This window comes from Lissotriton helveticus, chromosome 6, assembly GCF_964261635.1.
Source record: "Lissotriton helveticus chromosome 6, aLisHel1.1, whole genome shotgun sequence".
NCBI classification, from domain to species: Eukaryota; Metazoa; Chordata; class Amphibia; order Caudata; family Salamandridae; genus Lissotriton; species Lissotriton helveticus.
In genome coordinates, this window is record NC_136067.1 from 1,360,156,261 (window position 1) to 1,360,179,527 (window position 23,267).

Sequence of the window (23,267 nt, forward strand, 5' to 3'; positions counted from 1 at the left end):
GCACACCAGACCACGAGTTTTGTTTGCTGTCTGAGGCATAAATAAATAGTAAGCATTGCTTTTTACAGTTATTACTAGGTTGTTCCTATGATGATTCCCCTTGCAAATGTCAATATTTAACAGCTACTAGCAAGTGGCATTGGGGGACTGTGACGGTACCTTTCAAATGTCTAAGGGAAAAAGGTGGTTTAGTGGCATTCAAGGGAAAACTATATGAGAGTAATCTAGAAAATCTACAGGTAGATGCATCAAGCATTTTTGCGAGCGCAAACGGTGCGAATCGCAGAAATCGGCCGTTTGCGCCCGCAAAAATGGTATTTGAGATGCATCAAGGGTTCATGCACTCGCAATTTAAGAGTTCGCAAATAATTGCGAGTTCTCAAATTGCGATTGCATTTAAGGAATCGCAATTTGCGATTCCTTAAATGCAATGCATGAAACATTCCAAGATTGCGAATTCGCAATCTGGGGTCGCTATTTACCGCGAATTCAAACTACGTGGTAAATAGTAATTTTTCTAAGTTGTATATTACACACACACATGTCCTTGGGACATGTGTGTGCGCAACACCAGTGAACATTACCATTTCAGGGGTGCAACAGGGTGTCCTTTGGACACCCTGGCACCCTTGAAATTGCGGCACATTTGCGATTCGCTAATTGTGAATCGCAAATAAGGAATGACTCCCCATTCATTCCTATGGGCCTTTAGGCCCATAGGAATGAATGGGAAAGCCATTCCTTATTTGCGATTAGCAATTAGCGAATCGCAAATAAGGAATCAGTAGGAATCGCAAATAACATTGCGATTCCTACATGCATCACGTTTTGCGAGTCTTTAATAGCGAATCCTTAAAATTCGCTATTAAGGACTCGCAAAACATAACTTTGATGCATCTGGGGGCTAGTCTTTTATTTGCGAGCCTTCCTCTAACCAGAATGTATTGAGTTCAATCCTGAAATGATTAAGTGAAGAGTGAGAAAAATGAAGGACAGGAAGATAGTGGATGAATGTATGTCTGGGTGTGCTTGGCTAAATGGGTGTGTATTATTTTAATATATAAGATGACTATATTGTAGATTGTCATATGGAGGCACGCTTTGGTGTAATATGTAAATAAGTACCTTATAGAACAGTATGTTATAGATTTGTGAATGGATGGGCATGGTGTGGATTAATAAATGCAAGGATGTGGAATACCGATCACCCAAAGCCTAGACATATTGTTTGAGGTCAAAGACAACATGTCTATTTTGCCCACTGGAGAAATAAACCCAATCCCTTCAAACACAAGCCCTTAGGTTGCCAGTTTACAGTATGGATGTATAAATCTGCCAAGGATGCATGCTTTCCACTAAGGAAACGATTGAATCCATAGGTGCAAGTTGTTCAAACTTGTATGTTCAATCCATTAATGTAAACCATTTACTATTAAGGAATGAGGTCTATGGAAATGGAGAGAGCTATGAGCTCAGTTTCCACAACTAACAGTGGTTACACTATTAAAAAGTTTACAAATTCTTTCAAAATTTCAACATCTGAGCCTTCTTATAATGCTTCCAAAATGTTGATTATATGCAAACACAAGCATGAGTATGAAAACATGATTTGTGATTGTGTGCTTTCGAAATAAAATGTACCAAAAAAATTACAACTTGAAAAAAAATGTTAAACTAGTGTGCAACTTTAAATACTATTTCTGATGCCTCATTTGGTAAAATGATAGATGCATGCAAATAGTAACACAAAAGAATAGTAGAGTACCTGTGAAAATCAGTATAGGCAACATTAAACTTAATTAGGGACTCCATTTTTAAAGTCCCAAATGTGCATCCACAGATAATATCCTTGCACTGAGTCAAATTTACAAAAGTAGGCCTGGTAACCGTACATCTAGTAAACTTTTGTGAATTCCATTTTCGCAAAAGCAAATATACACACATATATATCGCGATGTGAAAATCTGCTGAGCAGCTGCAAATTCACTTTCCCTACAGCCCGTTTCTCTCCTGAAAAAAAGGAGTTATGCCCTTGTCAGGAGTACATTTTCTTTCAACCTTTTCTAGTGTGAGAAGAGGCTTGAGAGGAGCTGTTTAATACCCGTAAACGTGTTAGCTTGTTGGTATGCACAGACTCACTAGGCATCCAATCCTGAAAATACCTCTTCCTGACTACTTCTAGGCCCTGTTGGTAGATCTGAGGAAAGGGGCCAATCAGAGCCTTGCTACAGGAAACAGGAGGAGGTAGGCTGCAAGGATGCGGCTTTGACACACAGGACATATTGTTTGGGGTCAAGTTTTCATGTGTATTTTGTCTTTGGGACAAGTAGCCTCAACCACTTACAGCACAAACCCTTTGGCTGCCAGTTTACAGTAACACATTAATGATAAGGGTCGGAAGGGCATGGTATGCAGTTACGGTAATATTTGTGCCCATGTGTTAAAGCTGTTCAAACTTGTATTTATGGTTCATGAATGCAAAGCCTTTATCATTAGGGTGAGCGCTCTAAGTAAACATTGTAAGCTGCACTACTGACAGTTGTTCCAGTATAAAAATGTGTGCACACTTTTTCAAAGTTTAGCGATAAGGGGCTAAGCATAATGCTCCCAGAATGCTCTCTGGTTTGATGCAAATATTTTCAGAAGCTTGAAGGCAAGTTTGATGAGTCTTTGCTTTCAAAATAAAATGTTCACCAAAAAATGCAAGTAGGGAAAAAAACATTCAGCTCAACTAACCCCTTCCATGCTCCTCCCTCCCTGGTGCTGCAGTGTTGGCCGTCGCAGCCCCGCCCACCTTTTAGAACGCCCGTACTGCGGCGGAAATGCCGCCGCCGCGGTTAAGGCGTTAATGTTAATATTAGGTACCATTACATTGCAGTATCTTTTAGTAAAATATGATGATGTATGCTAGTATTTCCCAAAGATATTATTTACTGGAAAATCAGTGTAACCAGTTTCAATAAGATTATGGGGAACATAAAAAGAAACAAGCATTGGCAAAGCCAGCAGGTCCGAAATTGGTGTCCAGCCTTTTTGTTTTGTCAATGTGTGATTTGTTTTGGCATGGTTTTTGTAAAACCTTATTGATGTGAGCCCTCACCATAACCAACACTGAAAAAAGCAAAAATTGTTTTTGGTCTCACAAAGTACACATTGCCACAGTAATTCCTGGCACTGAACAAAAAGTACGATATGCTCCTTGTAAAAGAACAGAATGATGTTGCTCACAGTAAAGCCAGCCAATAGACGGGGGGAGAGAGAGAGAGAGAGAGAGAGAGAGAGAGAGAGAGAGAGAGAGAGAGAGAGAGAGAGGGAGAGAGAGAATTTTAATAGACACAAAAGGTCATGGTTAATGGCTTACCTAATTAAGGGCCCAATTATTAAAGAACGTCTCAAAATTTGCGAACTGCATTTTAGCATGAGCAAATATGCATGTGTAGATTTGCTCATGCAAAAATCTGAGAGTTTGCAAGTTCACTTTCCCTCCAACCACTTTTTTCTCAACCCTGGAAGAAGCTTCACAGGACTAAAGTTCCAACCTTTCTCTGTATCAGAAGATTAGAGAAGAGTTGGTAAAAACCCTTAAAAAATGCAAATTGGTATGGGGAGAAGTGTGGGATAGGCAGGCTGCCTCACCACAGCCCTGAGGTTTTGTATGGCTACGTTTTGTTTCTGTAGAATCAAGATATTCCTATTGCTTTGTATGTATCCATCTGCCGTATGTGTGTCCACCTGCCATTAGCTACTATGTAAAATGTCGTTGTCATAAGAGCCTATATTTTGAATAAAAAGAGATAAAAAATGCAAATTAGTAGGTTTGCACAGATTCAAAAGAGCATTCCAACCCTGGAACTATTGCTTACCACTACCTTCAGCCCCAGTATAGATCTGCGGAAATGTGGCAACATAAGGCAATGGCTAGTATTCAAACTCTACTATGGTAAGAGCCCTGGCATAATCAGAAAGGTTATATCAGAGTTCTTATATAATGAGATGGCTGCCATCATTTGTCACTGCATTACATGGCACAGAAGGGACAAGTGGATTTTTTTACAGGACAAGTAATTTATGAAGCAACCTGCCCCATGGACAAGCAGATATGTTATTAAATTCCACACCCCAGAACCATCAAGGATAATTAGAGGCAGTCAGCAAAAGGGGTTTGGCATCTACTTGCAAAGTTCACCCAACAGGATGTAGAGAAGACCTGGTCTGAGGGCTGTAGACAGTCACACCAAAGGGGCCAGCAATGGCCTTCCGGCAGGAGCTCAGTTCTGTAAAGCACAGAGAGGGTCACCCAGTCACATGACCCACTTCCGATTTTTCTTGGAAGCATTCCTCAGCCCAATCAGTCACTCTCACCACCCTGGCCTGAGCCGGGCAATACTACCTGGCAATATGGTGTTGTTGGGGAAGATAGGGTGAGGAGAGGTCAGATGGTCTGCTGCACTGAGGGCCAAGTAAGGGAGCAGTCGACGAACGGAGAATAAAGCGGGTGCCTTGGAAGGATGAGGCACCCAGTCAGGTACAAATTGATCAGAGTTGCACCCAGGCAATCCAGGCACAACGCCAGGTGCGCAATGATAGGGTTTACACCAGACCGTTCCGGTCACACACAACGAAGAGTTGCAAAATCTGCACCTCTTTGGAAATGAGGCACAACGTCCAGTGCAAGTCGATTTTGGCCGCACCAGGCAACTCCAGTCACATACACAACGAAGAGTTACAAATTCCCTGCCTTCCTGGAAATGAGGCACAACGTCCGGTGCGGGTCGATTTTGGCTGCACCAGACAGCTCCAGTCACATATACAATGAGGAGCTAGAAATTTCGTGCCTTCCTGGAAATTAAGAATGACGTCCGGTGCACATCGATATTGGTCGCTTGGTTGCGCAACTGAGGAGCACCATCGGTGCAGAGAACACACCAGCCTGCAATGGCAGGCTGTACATGTATTTAGGGGAACCACTGGTGCAAGTGCGCACACCAGCCTGCAACAGCAGGAAGGAGCCATGCTCAACACACCCTCTGCGTCGAGCACACGCCAGCCTGCACTGGCAGTCTGGACATGCATTCAAAGACACCATGGGTGCCAGTGCATACACCAGTCTGCACTTCCAGGCTGGATCCAGGTCTTAAAACATAATAGGTGAGAGTGTGCCCCCACCCAGGTATGTGGCATACCTTTTTACAGGGCACTCACAGGTACAACACCTAAGTCAATCAAGTAAGCACCCTATCCTGACATTTGCAGAAAAGGCGCAAGCACTTTCCTGCAGCAGTACAGACCAGAGTCCTATGGTCACAAAAAGGGAGTTGGCAAAAACCAGGACAAAATCCTCCTAAGAAGGGCCACGTCCAACAGTCACCCTGAAAGGAAGTTTTCACTGATGAGTTGTGAGTCTGGCCCTCTTGTTTTTTTTACAATGCTAACACTCCCATCAAAAAAGGTGCTTGAAAAGGTGCAATTCTGATCCCTATTTTGCAAAAAGGTCCACGAAACCATCCTATCAGTTACAGACTTTTGGCAACGCTGTGCTCCACTGGAAACGTATTAGCAGAATACAAAGGATGGAGGGCCTGACCAAATAGCGCCGTTGCTTGTCGCTCACTGTCTTGGCTTCTAGCCCAACCAGGAAATTGTAGCATTTGTCTCATGATCTCAATGGCCTTGGGATACCTCTAAAAAAAGGGGTTTGGAGTCCCCCTCCACTGTGAGGGGCCATTGGCGGGGGATCTCCCTGCTCCACTGCCTTTGCAGCAGTTGTGCACCCAAGGCCTGGACCTAGCAGAGAAGCCAGGCATGCCATGTGTAGGCCTCCACCCATGCAGTGCTGAGTGCAGGTCTTGTTGGGCACCTAGCCCGTTCTTCTGTGCAGAACAGACGAAAGGCAGAGAAGGCCTTGAAGGAGCCGAAGTGGGCATCCAGGTACAGTGATGCAGCAACCCTGCACGGTCGCTGGCCTGTTGATTGAGACTGCATCATAATTCAGCCCACTAACCCCATGGGCCTGGCAGTGTCTTCCAGGTAAACAGACACTGAATTCCAACCCTGTGAAAGATCCCAAAATGAGTCTTTTAAGGTGACAGAAGGGCGCTGACCATTATGATGCCAGCCTGATACTAAGCCAGAAAATAGTGCCAAACAAGTACAGGACACTGATGTTCACAGAGGGGCGCTACGAGGGAGGCACTGATGCACTAGAATATGACGCAGGCCCCTGGGGTTGAGGCCCTTTTTTGGCACTGGTTTCCCTAGACGTGCACTCTTACCCCACACCGTAGTAAAGAACATGGGAGGTGAGTAGAGATCTAAGTGAGAGATATAAGTTGCATTGTGAGGGGCACTGAGAGCCTAGCTGGCGGAGCTGTTATTCAGAGATTGCGCCCTATTGCAGCAACTGAAGCCCAGCAGGAACCACATAATTGTGATCTCACTAAACTACATAGAGAGACTGTTTTTCCTGGGTCCCTAAGTGAAAGAGGAGTCGAGCGGGAGGGAGGACCCCCAAAGAAGAAAGCAGCAAGGGGCAGCGTCCTCACATAGCTGAATAAATCCAGGCTGCACGTTGGAAACGAGGGTGCCCCCAGGGCGTAGGCGGCACAGGCAAATTCAGTCACCATGGCATTAACTAACAAAAAGATTGGATGGTGAGCCTCTACACATTTAAGGTAGAGCTGCATGATGAACTCTGTCAGGGTTTTGTGAAAAGCTTTGTTATCATTAAAACAGATATCAGGTTCAAGATACAGGACTTGCACACGTCCATAAACTCAGCAGGGCACAGAATTCTGGACGCTAAATCAAACTGGAAACCTTGGATAAGAAACAAATATGTCCTCCATCACCTCCACTTTGGATCACCAGCTGCAGGCAGCTTTGGGCGAGCTAGAAAACCTTGAGAACTGATTCTAGAGGGAAAATTTGAGAATCTGTAGCATGAAGGAAGGGATCCCGGATGCCAATTTGGAGATGCTTGTGACAGCCATGATCTCTGGAGTGCTGGAACAGGAAAATTGCAAGGTAAAAGGAAAGGAAGCAACTGCTCGGAAACCATTCTGTGTAGTGAAGAATTTAACCAGAAACGATAGCAGGATTGAGTCAAGTACCCATGGACATAATCCTTTGGCCTCACGATTAAACTGGAAGGCAAAAGTCATCACTTGTCAGAGAAGCTCCTGGGTATCAAGCTTTTAGGCCTCCGTATATCTGATGATGCCCGGAATCTACACGGCTTGGAGGTGAGGCAGGCTTGTCATCTAAGAAATCAGACACAACTGGTTGAAGCCACCAAAGTGGCCGCACAGCCATCTGGTGACACTCAAGAGATCAAGAATGGCTCTAACCCGAAGCTCTTTCCAGTCTATACTGCTTGTTGGCAGAATTAGGTCTCTTTTGTTGCACTTGACATCTCTTTGTGCGCCCTCATTTCTCAAATACATGGCTCTTTACAATTTCTTTGAAAATATTATGTCACACCCAAAAATTTCTCATGATGTCACGGCGAAAGCATGTGCTGCCAAACACTGACATGCAAGACATACCACATACATATTTGGTACCCCTGGTTGGGCTGAGAGTGGGGGGGATCCAACTAGCCTTCCATGGATCCAACGGCTGGTCCAAGGGATGATCTACCCCATGCGAGGGCTTGTTCGGATGGAGGGGAAGGGGTTCATTGCCCCCCAACCTACGGCAGTAGGGGTATTAGTTATCCCCAATCCGTAACTACATGGGAGCATTGAACATGCCTTCCTAGTTGTTTCTGTTTAGTTACTTATTAGTTTGTGTGTTTAACCTGAGAAATGGGGACCTAACATTGTTGCCTGCTGTGCCTATAAACAACCTGCATTAAACCAACCTTTTCTTTAGTTCAGTTTAAATGACGATTAGTAGTACCTTAAATATTAAGGGAAATGCCCCAAGCAAGAGAGGAGTGATTTGGAAACGTCTTAGGGAATGGAAGCCAGATATTAAATGGCTACAAAAGACTCATTCGCCTATTGAAAATGGACCTAGGGAAATTTAAACACAGGCTATACCCTACTGCCTTTTAAGCTTCCGCACTCACTAAACCATTACATGCCGATAGGCCCGATTCCGGCGGGAGACTCCTGATTTTTTTTTGCTGTGTCCTGCCTGAAATTGCCTCGCTCTTTTAATAGAAGTCAATGGGAAAAATACATTCTGCCGATTATTCTTTTTAAATCTCCCACTTTTCTCTTCTAATATGTTGGCACGTATGCTAAACAGCTGGGATACTAATACCAAAAAACAATTTCCCTTCGTAGCATTAGAAACTAAGGTGGACAAGTAGCGCTAATACTTAATCCTGATTGTGACTTTGCAGGGCCACCAGATCCTGCTGGCTACAGTGTAAGCTTCTAACACCTTCCAGGACACTTTTGACGAGAGTGAAAAATAGAGGGATTATTCTCACCTGGGACCTCAACGAGTTATGGGACCACCAGAAGAACAGGGAGGAGGGCATTTGGGACGTACCTGTGCTTTCTCCAAAAGATTAAAAAACACTCTGTCCGAGTTAGGCCTCTATGGTGCGTGGTGAGAAATACACCATGCACAGATTACACATACTATTCACACATTCACTGGACCAATCTTGATTCAACTGCGTATCAGTTAGCATAATGGTCCTAACTGAGAGATTGAGTAAAATGGGACACATTGGCCAGCATACTGAAGAATATTTTAGTTTGAATGAAGGTGGGAAGTCCCTATGGGGGAGTCTGTGAACCCTTACAGGCAATAATTAGAAGCCACCTTATATGGGTTGCAGCTAATCGACTGCGCCTCATAAATTAGAGGTTCTGGAACTCTACCAGGCGGTTGGGTTATTGTAACAAGAGAGGACTAAGGACCCCACACTGCAAAATGCATGTAAAGTGATTGCAGCCGGTGGGCAGTTACGTATGTAGGGCATAAATGAAGCAGAAATTACTCTTACACTTGAAGAGAGCCTACATCACATGAGATATGGTGGACATGCAACTTGCCAGGAAGCCGCAAGGAGAACAAGTTAAGTGCTGTTATACAACTAGCAACAATATAGCAGTAATATAGCAGCAAGAAATGAATAATTTGTGCGTCTAGAGGAAGAGAAGTTTCTGCTGGTGGTAACATAAGGCTTTTTTGGACATTGGACATTGAAGTGTTGCCGCTGTGAGTTTGATGGCTTTTTTTACGATTATAGTCCGATTAATCAGGTTAATATGGGGAGACACGACAAATTGGGTCGGTTGGTATCCAGAGGGGATACGACCATTGCCTTAAAAGTTAAAACACGGCTGGCTAAGGCACAGAAAAATTTGACAGCGGGAGGCAGTAAGTCAGGAGTAGTGGGGGAGTCTCATCTGCATAATTCCAGCTTTGAGAGTTCAGAAGAGGAGGAGCTACCATTGGAAGCAACAACAGAGTCTCCTGTGACGCATACGGAAGCCAGAACCCCCCCCTACAATTTCTGCTAGTAAATCAGGAGAGATTGTGAATCGGTCAGAAGTATGCCCAAAGGGGAAAATCAGCAAAAAGGAAGAAGGGGGGAGAAAGGAGTTCCCCATGTTTTTGAAAAAATTGAAACAGCCTACCCCCCAGCGGTCCATTCTATCTCCATCTCAGAATACAGCTCCTGATCCTGTTCTTGCCTCTCCTGGCCCACTCCCGTTGGACCTACGTTTGTCAGCTTCAGCATCTCCAGAAAATTCCATGGTGGCGCCAGCTACTCCAGGTAATCAAAACCTGCTATCTTCACCCTCAAGTTCAACCCTCATTACTCTGATGCAAGAATCAGACTCGAACCTGTAAAATCTGGCCTCTCCGGCCTCTTCACCTTGCAGTAACTCGGTACAAGCTTCAGCTCAGCCTTCAACTCTACTATCCAGGCGAATCAAGTGCAGATTTCAGACGGGAGAAATCTGACCCCTTCTTCACAAACACAGGCCATACAAAGCCAGCAAGTGCTTATCCCTGAGCATGGTATGGAAATGTTGAATGCACTTACTGAGGGCCCAGAAGCTGCGACTGGGGCTACTAAACAACAGGAAATCAAAACTCTGCTAAACCTTATCCTTGAAGAGATTAGGGATATGAAGAAGTCCCAAGAAAATGAAATCGCTTCTCTACATTCCAGATTAAATAAACTAGAGGAGGCAGTCGCATGTCTTCCAGGTAGAGTACAGGAAGCAGAGTCACGGATCTCTCAGTTGGAGGATCAGATGTCAGGATTGCTCACTAAAGTGCGTGATGTTAATAAGGATAAACTTTTACTGGAAAACAAACTTGAGGAGTTGGAGAACAACTCTTGGCGATCGAACCTTCGTATTGTGGGTGTGCCAGAGAGGGTGTAGGGAGCGCAAGCACTGCAATGGGTGGAGTCCTTCATTAAAGAAAAGGTCCTTCCGGATTTCAGTGGAGACTTGACTATTACAAGGGCCCATAGGGTTCCGTTTCATCCTTTACCAAGTTCAAGTGGTCCACGTACTATATTAGTTAACTTTTCAGATTATCGGATCAAGGAGGAGATCCTCACCAGGGCCATACAGCAAAAGCAGTTTCCAGTAAACGAAACTTCAAATTGTAGGTTTTTTCCAGATATGTCGGCAGCTGCTGCCCGGAGACGGAAGGAATATGTTAAATTGCTTTTTCTGTTTAAGGCACAAGGAGCGCAGGCACCTATTGCCCCACAATCTAAATTACGCGTCCTTGTTAAAGGGAAGTTTCACATGTTTACTAATATAGATGATGCTCAGGAGCTCCTCAAGGAAATGTCCGGGCCTCAGTAAGGCGGTTTACATCTGCTTTTATTTAGCTGGAAAGTCTAAAGAGGGGTGTGTGTGTTTTCTACATTTTATGATTTGAAAAAGGAAAGATGAGAAAGATGAGAAAATGAATAAAAAATGAATCTAGTAAGCTTTAAAAGGCTGTCACTCTTAACCAGATTAACTATTAGATATAAAAATGTTACGGGGGAGGGTTAACCAGGTGCAATCACATGGCACCCCTAAAGGAAGCGTAGGAGGTGGAGTGTGTGGGGAAGTAGGGGTTTCACCTCTTGCGGGGGGAGGGATGTGGGGAAGGAGAAGGGTTAGGGGAGGAAAAAAAGTTTAGGTGTAAAATGAGCAGTAGCAGGGGTATATCAGTTAAAGAAACTGAGAATTGGTGGTACAAGTTTATGGTCAGGTTTGAAAAGAAAGGGAAGAATAATGATCAATAGGTGTGGCATTATATCCATTAATGTCAATGGGATATTAAATAAATATAAATACGGAGCACTAATAAGATGGTTAGTTTCCTGCTCCCCACACGTCCTGTTTTTGCAGGAAACTCATTTGAAAACAAATTTTACCAAATTGTATCTTCCCAGGTATTTTTCTCATGTGTTTGTTTTTTGCCTCTACCGGGCTAGCTAAAAGAGGGGTGGCAATATATTTCAGCCGCAATCTTCCTTGGGAATTCGGGCAAATTAGGAGAGACCTGGATGGGCGATGGATTTGGGTTGAGGCTAAATTGAATGGGACACTGCTAAATTTCATAAATTATTATGGTCCAATAGTTGATGATACCACCCCATAGCTCAGGATTACCGAGCTACTTAGAGGGATCCCGGGGAATATCGTGGTTGGTGGAGACTTCAATTTTATTCAAGATTTGAAGAAAGATACCTCAAATAAAAACAAAAAAGAGCTGAAACCCCAGACTAAGAAAGTTCTAGAAGTCCTAAAGCAGGAACATTTACTAGTAGATCAATGGCGGTTCTGCAATCCCTCCTCGGCTGAATTTACTTGCTACTCTAAGCAGTTTCATACGGCCTCACGGATTGATTTTATCCATAGTTCACGGTCCCTAAGGGTTTTAGACACCTCCATAGGGATTAATCTCTTCTCTGACCATTCTTTGGTTGAAGTCGAATTTGAGATCGAAGGGGGAGTGAAGGCTCAATCCAGGTGGCAGATGGATCGGCTGCTCCTCCAAGACTCTATATGGGTGGCTTCAACTAACGAATGGATACTGGAGTTTTTTTAACCGGAATGAGGGTACAGCAGAAATCTTTTCGGTTTGGAGAGTCTTTAAGGCAGCTATCAGAGGTTGTATGATAGCAGGGTCTGCCGCACATACAAGAGAGAGGCGCGATAAGATCAATAAGCTTCAGTTGGATGTGTCAAATGCTTTAGTTTCTAGAAGTATTTTGCCTCGGGGGGGCAGATGCAGCTCTACAACTGGAAAGGGCTAAAGCTGCCTTAAAAGAGTTTTTTTTAATTGAGGAAATCAATAGCTCTAAAACCTACCAGCAAAAGATATATGAGGAGAGTCAAATGGTGGGGAAGATGTTAGCGGGGCAGACAAAAACTAAACAGCAGAAATCTATAATTATGGAGATTATTGATCCAAAAACACAAAATATAGTCAGAGACAAGGATGATATAGCCCGAGTGTTTCTAGAAAACTACTCTCAGTTGTATTCAACGACATACGAGGTAGGGATGGATCATATTTATAGATATTTTGATGAAGTTCATTTCCCTGCAATATCTACCTTTCTGGCGGACAAACTAGAGAGTGAAATCTCAGATTTCGAAATTCGGGATACAGTCAAATTGATTGCCGGGCCTAAAGCATGTGGAGCCGATGGGCTCCCAATTGAATTTTAGAAACTTTTTGTAAAATAATTGACTCCCTTCTTGGCCAAACTATTTAATGCTATTAGATTGGGAGAACAGGTCCCCTCTGGCTTCAAGGAATCCATCATAGTTAGCTTTGTCAAAAAGGGGAAGGATGAGAAAGATGTCAATTCGTATAGGTCAATCAGCCTTCTCAATGCTGACTTTAAAATTCTTATGAAAATATGGGCCCAGCGCTTCTCCCCGATTGCCCAGGCATTAATTCATGCTGACTAGTCTGGCTTTGTCCAGGGAAGATCGATGGCCTCAAATACCGGGTATTTAATTCAGGCGTTAGACTATGTATCTAATAATAAAATTCCAACTTTAATCTCAATGGTCGACGCTGAAAAGGCTTTCGACCTGGTGAATTGGGAAGCTTTATTTATCGGTCTGTTAAAGTTTGGGTTTTCTGAGGGAATAGTAAATATGTTAAAAAACATTTATCATAATGCACAAGCAAGGGTGGTGGTCAACGCCAACTTGATAGGGACAGTGAAGATTAATAGAGGTACCAGGCAAGGGTGCCCGATGTCCCCTATCCTGTTCACTTTCTTTATTGAGCCCCTCGCCATAAGAATACGTGGAAATACTGATATTAAGCCACCCATACCAGGAATGGCTAAAATCAAACTATTCGCCGATGATATTATTTTATATTTACATCCTGATAGATCAAACCTTGATCTAGCAATAGGCGAATTTAGTAGATTTGAACTGATTGGTGGATACAAGATCAACCAGAATAAAACTGAGGTATTAGTAATGAACTCAGATTGTAATTTTCTACCTAAAAAATTCAAAACACAAGCTTTAAAAAAAGAACCAATCAGATACCTGGGTATTTATGTCTCCAATCAGTTCGATCAACTATTTAGTTTGAATTATTCGGCAATGCTAAATAAAATTAAAAATTTGTTAGAGAAATGGACTTTATTGCCATTGACTCTGATTGGCCGTGTGGCCTTAGTACAAATGGTGATTCTTCCTTTAATGATCTTTTTTTTCTCAAACGTACCATTAAGAATTAACTCCCAGTATTTTAGAGAGATCGACTCCATGATCAGGGGTTTTGTATGGAACAAAAAATCCTCTAGGGTAAAATTGAGTATACTTCAGGTGGAAACTACGCAAGGGGGCTTAGCTTTACCCAATATCCGTATGTACTATATGGCAGCAATAATGGACCTCACAGCACGTTTATTGAAGTCCAATGGTTTATTTGACATGTTTTTCTATGAAAAGATGATTCAGAAGGGTGGATCTCTAGTTCCGATCTTTTTAAAAACAGCAAAATTATCAAAAATACAAGGTATAAGACTATTTGGGACTTTGTTTTTAGACTGCAATCTTTATTTAAGCAGGGAGGGGGTGGTGAGTTTCATTACTTGAAATTGGAGGAGTGCAAGAGTATGGGGCTTCAAATTCAGTTGAACAAACTTCAAAAGTGGAAAGATCTAGGCTTTGGCAATTTAGCTTCATTCTTTATTGCACAGAAACGTATTACTTGGCAGGAAACTATGGTCAGAACTGACAATAAGTTAAAATCGGGATTTCTGGAATTTCTTCAGATTACGAATTTTATAAATAAATACAATTTATCGTCAGGTATAGCACCTCTGGCCATTGCTTTGTATAAAATAGGATTAACAGGAATAGGCAACTGTTATAAGTTCCTGAGAAAGGATGTAGAATCTCCCTTAGTTGATGAAATTCTGGTTAAAATATCCCAGGAAACTAACTGCTCCTTCTCAAGACAGGAATGGGAACGGATAGCCCAGCTAGGCGGCAAGACTCTTCATGCAGCCAATTTCAAGAGAATGTGTTTTATATCGCTGTGGTTGGCTTATCTAACTCCCAAATCGCTAAATAAGCGTTTTTTCGGGAGTGGAGAATAGATGTTTTAGATGGCAACGCCTGGAGTGGGGCGATTGGCTCCATACTTTTTATACATGTCCCAAATTTGGTTAACTTTTGGTCTAAAATTTTCTCCTCAATTAGTCAGGATATTAACACGGTATTTGAACCCGAAGCTGAGATCGCGCTCTTTGGTATTTCAACTAAGAGAAGCGATTTGTCTAGGTTAGAAGAATCTTATATGGCAATTTGCACTTTGGTGGCCCGCTCCCTAATACTTCAAAACTGGAGGTCCGAGGAGACACCATCCTATTTTAAATAGGGGAATAAAATTAGGCGGGCCAAACATTTTGAAGAGGCCTATGCCAAAAGAGTAGGATCCACGAGAAAATGTATTAAAAGTTGGACGTATTTTAACAACAGTGAATTTTTAACCTCCATGTAATATTTGTATAGTAATAATATGTCCATTTGATGATCTTTCTGTAACTATGCACTTTATACTCTCTATTTCCTCACAGTATTGGGGTACACTATACATTTAGGCACTTTAGCACAAGACACTTTATGTATACTACCAGCTTAGGCCAGTTAAGTTAACATCTTTTTTCGGATCTGCCATTGCACAAGTAGCTTTGGACAGATTATAATGGTTCGAATTAGGTCTAGTGGAGTATTGTGATGGCGCAATATGGTAGCACTTAGCACTTTTGCACAAGGCACTTTATGAATGTCAACAGTTTTGGCTAGACATGTTGAATTATGGGCACTTATTACTGCGATAGTGGAATGGTATTAGGAAATAGAATGTACTAGGCGTTTTAAGTGATATTTATGCTGCTGTGTACAAAAATGATTATTCTTGAATATATGATGATTTTACTTAACTTCGCTCAAAGCTGCTAAAAACCCCTGTAAAGGTATTGCTCTCGATACAAATACTTTTCCTTCTCTGTTTGTCCTCTGCTTTGCTCAATAAAAAAATGTTTGAAAAAAAAAAAAAGAGAACAAGTCAGGGAGTATATAAAGGGGGTACACAATGTCTCAGGCCGAAAACTGGGTGAAGATCTTAAACGACACCTAAAACTAGAAAAATGGCGTAAGTTGTAATCATGGGGACACCAATACAGAAAATAAGTAAAGGGGAGGTAAACAGGGGTTACAGAGATAATGCTAAGGGATCAGTACCAATCAGAGAAACAGCAGCTATTTACTGTCTTATGTAATGTACAAATGTTATTTAGCCATTTGATTCCTGCATTTGAAACAGGTGAACACCATCAATGTATACAGCATATCAAACAATGCCAACAAAATCAGGAATATGTAATCAATACAAGGGAACCCAGGGCGCAGTAAGCTAAGGACCTTGGGTAGATACTTGAAAAAAATGTCTAGCCGGACAGTTTAATATTTTGATAAGAATAATATACAAGGAGTTTGTCACAGAGTGTGATGAACGTGGGGCACCAGCCGATGTCCGACTAACACACTGGGGGACACAAACGGACAAGGGGAATGGTAGGCAAGGTCGGGTCATCTCAATATCATTAGTCATAAACAGACAATCCACAATATCCACAATATACACATATGCATGCACAATTTTTGTCAACTATTTAGTGCATTTTAGGTCGACGAGGTTTCGAATCAAAAATGAAATATAGTTCTATTTAGTCTATATTTATTCCCTGTACATTTCTTTTCTTGTCTAAGGGCCATTGTCTTTGATAATAACAAAATGAGGAATACAACCCTCACTCCATACCAAAATAATCAAACCAAATTTCTTGGGCATGCTTTGGCTCACCTGATGTGTGGAGAGCTCAAAATAAATGGCATTCACCACCTGTTGGGTTGGAAATTGCATGAACACCATTATTACGATGATTTTCCAAATGACTAAAGGTGTTCTGGGACAGAAGAGACATGTGATGGCTGCTGTGAAAGCAGAGAAAATATATTGTTGGTGAGGGGGCATATTTTCTCGGGGGAGCCCTTGACTAAAGGACATACTGTATTACAGAAGTAAATCTAATGCATATTCCATTTACATGGAAACTGAACGTCTAACTGATCCTCAAAAATAGTTTAAATCATGAAAATAAGTAAAAAGCTCCTAAACCTGCAGTGATGTGCATTTCAGAAAGCCAACTGGTTTGCGGTTTCTTGGTTGGATGGAAGGAATAGGCGGACTGTGAGTGAAAGTGTTGGGTTTGTGGATTGTGAGTGGGCTAATGGCATATGTGGCTGTGGGCGGGCTACGGAGATGAATGGATAGCAGATGTACAGATGGATAGACCAGATTTAGGTGGGAGTGAGTGAAAACTGACATGCTGATGGAAGAATGAGATAACTGCAGTATGTGAGCTGCAGGTGGGTGAATAAGACAGTTGGGGTGAGGTTTGCAATTGGGATAGGTGAGTTAGTGCTGCGTGCATGGAAAAGGTAAGCTGGGGGAGTGGGTTAGTAGCATGGGCTGATGCGAATAAATGCCACATGTGTGGATAACGAGAAGCTCAGTTGTGCACAAATAGGTTTTCTGTGAGTGGATGAATGAATAGATGTGTTGCAGTTGGCCATAATCGCTGGGTTGTGGGTGAAAAGATTAGGTGAGATGTAGATGGGTGATAATATGTTTTCTTTTTTTGTTTCTTTTCTCATTTTCGCTGTGTTGTGTTATTTTTACTCTGAGTTGCAGGTGGAAAGCGCCGGGACACTCATCTCGAGTAGCCGTGCGCTATATAAAAGTCACATAACATAACATAACATAACAATAAATTGGTGGTTGTAAGTGGATTGGTGGAGGGTACTTTTTTTATGTATTGGGTTGCCGGTGGGATAAAATAGATATAGATGGAAAAGTGTGTTTTAGGTGAGTGCATTCAATAGGTGGGTTTCATGTGAATTGATGGAATGCACAGGTTTCGGGGGGGTGTGCCAGCCATGTTATGAAATAGGCAAGTTGCAGGTGGGTGCCTAGAAGGCAACAGTGGGTGGCAGGTGGGTGCCTAGAAGGCAACAGTGGGTGGCAGGTGGTTGCCTAGAAGGGAACAGTGGATTGCAGGTGGGTGCCTAAAAGGCAACAGTGGGTGGCAGGTGGGTGCCTAGTGCTAGAAGGCAACAGTGGGTGGCAGGTGGGTGCCTAGAAGGCAACAGTGGGTTGCAGGTGGGTGCCTAGAAGGCAACTGTGGGTGGCAGGTGGGTGCCTAGAAGGCAACAGAGGGTTGCAGGTGGGTACCTAGTGCTAGAAGGCAACAGTGGGTGGCAGGTGGGTGCCTAGAAGGCAACAGTGGGTTGCAGGTGGGTACCTAGTGCTAGAAGGCAACAGTGGGTGGCAGGTGGGTACCTAGTGCTAGAAGGCAACAGTGGGTGGCAGGTGGGTGCCTAGAAGGCAACAGTGGGTGGCAGGTGGATGCCTAGAAGGGAACAGTGGGTGGCAGGTGGATGCCTAGAAGGGAACAGTGGGTGGCAGGTGGGTACCTAGTGCTAGAAGGCAACAGTGGGTGGCAGGTGGGTGCCTAGAAGGCAACAGTGGGTGGCAGGTGGATGCCTAGAAGGGAACAGTGGGTTGCATGTGGGTGCCTAGTGCTAGAAGGCAACAGTGGGTGGCAGGTGGGTGCCTAGAAGGCAACAGTGGGTCGCAGGTGGGTGCCTAGAAGGCAACAGTGGGTGGCAGGTGGATGCCTAGAAGGGAACAGTGGGTTGCATGTGGGTGCCTAGTGCTAGAAGGCAACAGTGGGTGGCAGGTGGGTGCCTAGAAGGCAACAGTGGGTCGCAGGTGGGTGCCTAGAAGGCAACAGTGGGTCGCAGGTGGGTCTCAGTGCTGGCAGGCTGCCAGCCTGCTGCGCCCCCGGGGTCACTCACCGCTGGTCTCCTTGAAGCCGGGGGACAGGACCTCCCTGAGCGCGTCGCTCCATCCCGCCTCGTCCTCCTCCGAGGCGCCCCTGCCCAGGCCCCGCTCCTCCTGCCCGGGCGCCGGCGGCCCGGCCCCGCCGCCCTGCTCCGGGGCCGCCCCGGGCTCGGGCTCCGCAGCCGAGCCGGCGGCCGAGGAGTCCTGCGAGGTGCTGTAGAAGGGGTTGGCGCCGCCGCCGCCGCTGCTGTCCTCCTCGGCCGAGTCCCCGAAGAGGTCGTCGGAGATCTGCAGGCTCTCGTAGCGGGAGCGGGCGGCCTCCAGCAGGGTCAGCGCCCTCCGGCGCCGCGCCCCGCCGCCGCCGCCACCGGGGGAGTCCGCCATGCCCGGGCCGGGGCTCGCTGCCTGCCTGTGCCGCCGCCGCCGCGCAGGGTGTGAGAGGCGGAGGCAGTGAGGAGGGCGGGCGGGAGGGAGGCAGACACCAGCGAGAGGGAGGGAGGGAGGAGGGAGGGACCGCGCCCCTGCCGCCTCCAGGGCCGCGAGGGAGGGACAGCACCGCCCACGGGCGCTCACACCCGGCCATGCCCGAGAGCCACCCGCCGCTCTCTGCCCATAGGGGAGACTGCTCATTTACAGAGGAGTCCTTTATATTTTAGGTCAAATCTTGGATATTTCTGCGCGTGCCTGTCTTTTCCAGGTGTAGTTTACCCCTTCTTCAACATCGCAGTATAAAGAAAAAGCATATGCGGATATAAATAAGTATTGACTATTTCTTCCCAGCTTCTCTCTCCAGTGTTACTGATGGCGGGGCTTTTTACCAAATACACGCCTTCTCTTTTCTTCTGTTTGGGTTTTTTGGGGTGAGTCATGAGTGAGTGTGTTTTCTTTACCGAATATGTCATCAAACATGAGACCATACTAATGGGACCTCAATACATTCCTTTTCGTGTGTGTTTAGTCACAGACTCCTTGCTTTTTCCATTTGTGTTTTGGTACTTTCAGATATGTGTTTCCTATTGTAAAAGAAATACCACCCAAGCTGGTCGGTCAGGCCTCATTTTTGGGGACCAGCACTTTTTTAAACTTTGACCCAGAGCAAGAGAGGGAAACAACACAAGGGAAAAGGAGGAAAAGGCAGACGGAAAATAACGAGACAAATGGAGAAGGAATGAACTTGCAAGAGGGAGATAAAGAGGGTGGTGGATTAAAAATGAATATGTCTATTCAGCTTTGGTATTTGGCACCCCGACATTCAATAGCGCCGGCTGCCGAGCAGAACTTAGGACCCGAGCACTTATCCATTTACAAATTAAGCACTGCAAAAGTAGCAGAACACAAAGTAAAGTCTGATTGCTTGAACTGATCACAGGTGAACGAACATCATGTCTGCCAATGCAAACCTGTCGGGCTACCGTTGCGTAAGGTAATGTATCCGTAGAGTATCATCCCCGATCAGGCTCGTGCCTGAAATCTGGCCAAAGAAGGTAAAAAAGATGAAGGCTGGCTCCACGGAAGCCTTGAGGTGTGTGGCAAATCTGAGATTGTGTTACAAAAGGCAGGCATCTCCCACACCTTCTGGTGCCACTCACGGGTAACCTCTGCCGGTTTTTCGCAGGAACAGAGCACACTCGGCACAAGAGTGTGGACTGATGCCACTCGGCACTGAACGTACTCTCTCTGGGGCCGTCTGGCCCTGAAGGGATACCGCAAGAGGCCGCGGGAGAGGTGCTGTGGGTGACCCGCGCACAGAGGCTGCGGGGCGGGGAGCTGCACCTCGCTGCCGCCGGCCTCCCTCCCTCCAGGAGCTGTCCGTGCGCCGCTGGTGCTGACAGGGCGGGACCATGCACGCAGCATCTCCTCCAGGACCGCACTGGCGCCCCTTGCGGTTGTTCACGCGCTCCGCTCCCTTCACCCTCCAAAAACCACCTGCCCCAATGGAGCCCCCCCCTCCCGCCCGCAGACAGAGAAGGCGCGGGCTGAGGAAGGAGCTGCCCATCACCTGATGATGATCCATCCCTCCCGCACCGCGCCCTCCTCTTCCCTCCCCATCATCTCAGATTTGACAAGCAGCAGGATAAGATGATTCTGTGATGCGTCTGCGGGGTGTGCGGGAGGCCTGGCTGCAGACCGCGCTGGCCCGAGCCGTTGCCAATTCCTCGCTTTTCTCTGCTACCCTTGCACAGCCCCGACACACTCCTTGTACAATCCCTCGGAGTAGCCATATGAGAGCGAGACCCGCACTCAGCGTCCCCTGAGAGCAAAAAGTGTGTCGATTCCTGACCAAAGCAGTTTTTATGAGCTTCAGTACAATCTCCCAAACCCCATCTGCACATTTTTTCTAACATTCTTTAAATGTATTTATGTGAACACACCCGAAGTCACCTCGAAGTATTTGGTGGGACTGGTGCAATTAAATATTTATTGCACCTTCGTGGAAATTAGTAAAATTCGCTAATTTGCGACGCGAATGCGAAATTGCCTCCAGATCACCCTCATACATTGTGCTAATGGATGACCAGTTATTGAGTTCTTCGCGGAACAAATGGGAGTTTACCCCTCACAGTGACGTCATAACGCCGGGTATGTAAATCACACTCACAGGCCTGACTGACCTTGGCGTCTCTGCAGGGGTGTGAAGCGAGCACGCCTGGGAGGCCGCTCATTTGGTTTACTGGCGCCCCAACTGTGGAACTCTTTGCCCCTGTCTCTTCGGGGAGCATCTAGTTTATTAGCCTTCAGAAAGGACCTTAAAACGTGGTTATTCTCCCAGTAGGCCCCCTGTGTTTTATTTTTTTATTTTGTATCTGTAATTCTCTCTTTTAATGTGTTATGTTAGTTTCACTGCAGCCTCGTTAATTAAAAGCGCCGGGACACTCTTTTTGAGTAGCCGTGCGCTCTACAAAAGCCACTATAACATAACATAACATAACAATGCACGTACAAGACAACACGTAGAATATGCTCTCGAACGAGCATCTTGGTGTGTGCTGTGGTCACTGGTGTGACACCAAGCATGATGACATTGGGGCATCCTTTGTTCTCCGAGCACAGCAGACCGGAGCCCACCCTGGTGGCAGAACTGAACACCAGGCATAACAGTTGCTTCTTCACGCAAAAACCAGGACAGCGACTCAGAGCCCCAAGAGTGGACAGGCTTCTCTGCAGAAAACTGTTAAAGACGCGCCACCAGGGATCAACGAATACGGACAATTACCAGCACGGAAACCATTGTGTGCTCACGAGCTGAGTAGGGTGAAAGAAACCGAGAATAAAATAAAAAAAGATATGGCAATAGTCTTCATTTTGAAGGTTCGCCTGCGCACCAAAATTGTGCTTAATACCCCCAAATGTGCTCACAAGCGAGATTCTAAAACTGGCTTTTTCTTTCCCGAGCCCCCCCAGAGGCGCAACTAGAGCCACATTTGGGGGGGGGGGGGTAATTCTGCTAGCAACAGGTGGAGTGGAGGTGCAGGGGCTCTAAGAAGGGGTGAGAAATCAACAAAGCTTCGTTAGCAAGTAAATGGCCTTTTAAAGACCTGTGAAGTGCTCGGGGGCGGCTGTGTGTGCCCGGTAAGCTGTCTCAGCCCGGGCTGCTACACACGATGAGGAGGGGGGGAGGGGGAAGGCGATTGCTGAAGCCCTTTGGGCCCAATGGGCGTTGCGCGCCTGGAGCCACCAGTACTGTCTATGAACATTTGCAAACTAACCAGCTCCGCGATGCCAGTATTTCTCATTGTAGTTGGGTGTGAATTTCTCAAATTCCCCTATTTGCGCTACGATTCGCGTCCGCCAGTGGCATAATATGATAATGATGAATGCGCACACCAATGTATGGTTAATGATAACTCTTTATTCCGGAGCGCCGGGAGCTTCACTCTGCTTGTAGCGGTCGGCGCCAGGCAAACAATATGGCCGCCTTCCGTTTCCCGTCCCCTCACTTCCTGTTCCGGGGACGGAACACTAGAGCGCTACCACATATCTCCCCCCTTTATGCATTAATCAAACAATTTAACAAAAGTCTTACTTCCAGTTCATAACATAGTCCTTGAATCTCTCAGGTACCTTTACTCTGCGTCCTACTCGGGTCTCCACTCTCTCATCATTTCTCTCTCCTCCTGACGTCTTGTTCTCCGTCCGCTCTCTCGCTCTTTCTTCTTCTCTGTCCTTCATCCCCTTTTCACTTCCTTCTTCGCCTCTGCTTCTTTCCTCCGTTTTCTCTCTCTCCTCTCTTTCTCCACTTGCTGTTTGCCTCTCTGCACCATCGACATTCTCTCCTTGCCTTCCTCTACCTTCACTTTCCCCTTCTTCGAAGACATGCTCTGCTCCTTCTTCCGTCTCCTCTTCCCACTTCAGTATCTTGCTGCACTTCGCCATTCTGTCCATAGACCATATTTTTCCATCACTTAGTAAGGCTGACCGGTCATAGGGCTCCACTACCTTCAGGGGTGGTGAAAACTTGCTTTCACCCTTTCTCTTCATGATGGCCAGCTTTACCCGAACCCAATCACCCTTGTCTAGCTCTGCTTCTCGAGTGTTCCGTCTCTTGTTGTAATGAGCGGTGTAAACTTCTTGTGCCCTCTCCAGATTCTTTCTGACCACAGCCGGTGACCACTTGCTCTGCACAACTAACTTCCTCCATGCCGTGTTGTCTTTCGTAAAGGCCTCCCGACCTCTTAATACCTTGAAGGGGCTGTAGCCTGTGCTCCCGGGTGTGATGCGGTAGGCCCAAATCATCTTCTCCAACTCTTTCTCCCAATCCAGACCATCCTCAATGGCCGCTTGTATGGTGCCCATAATCACGCGATTGAAACGCTCCACCTGGCCATTACCAGCAGGGTGATAGATTGGTGTGTGCTTCACTTCAATGCCGTTTCTGGTGGTGAAGG

At 45.5% G+C, this 23,267-nt stretch overlaps 1 protein-coding gene across 1 annotated transcript in view; it reads right to left on the minus strand.

Moving 5' to 3' along the window:
• The window catches only part of PGBD5 (piggyBac transposable element derived 5), a 522,626-nt gene extending 503,796 nt beyond the window's left edge, over positions 1-18,830 (minus strand). Inside the window, exon 1 of the mRNA XM_078649089.1 lies at positions 18,396-18,830. Within this exon, the coding sequence (XP_078505215.1) occupies positions 18,396-18,765 (370 nt within the window). The 5' untranslated portion in view covers positions 18,766-18,830. The remainder of the gene's footprint in view (positions 1-18,395) is intronic.
• Between the last annotated feature and the right edge of the window lie 4,437 nt (positions 18,831-23,267).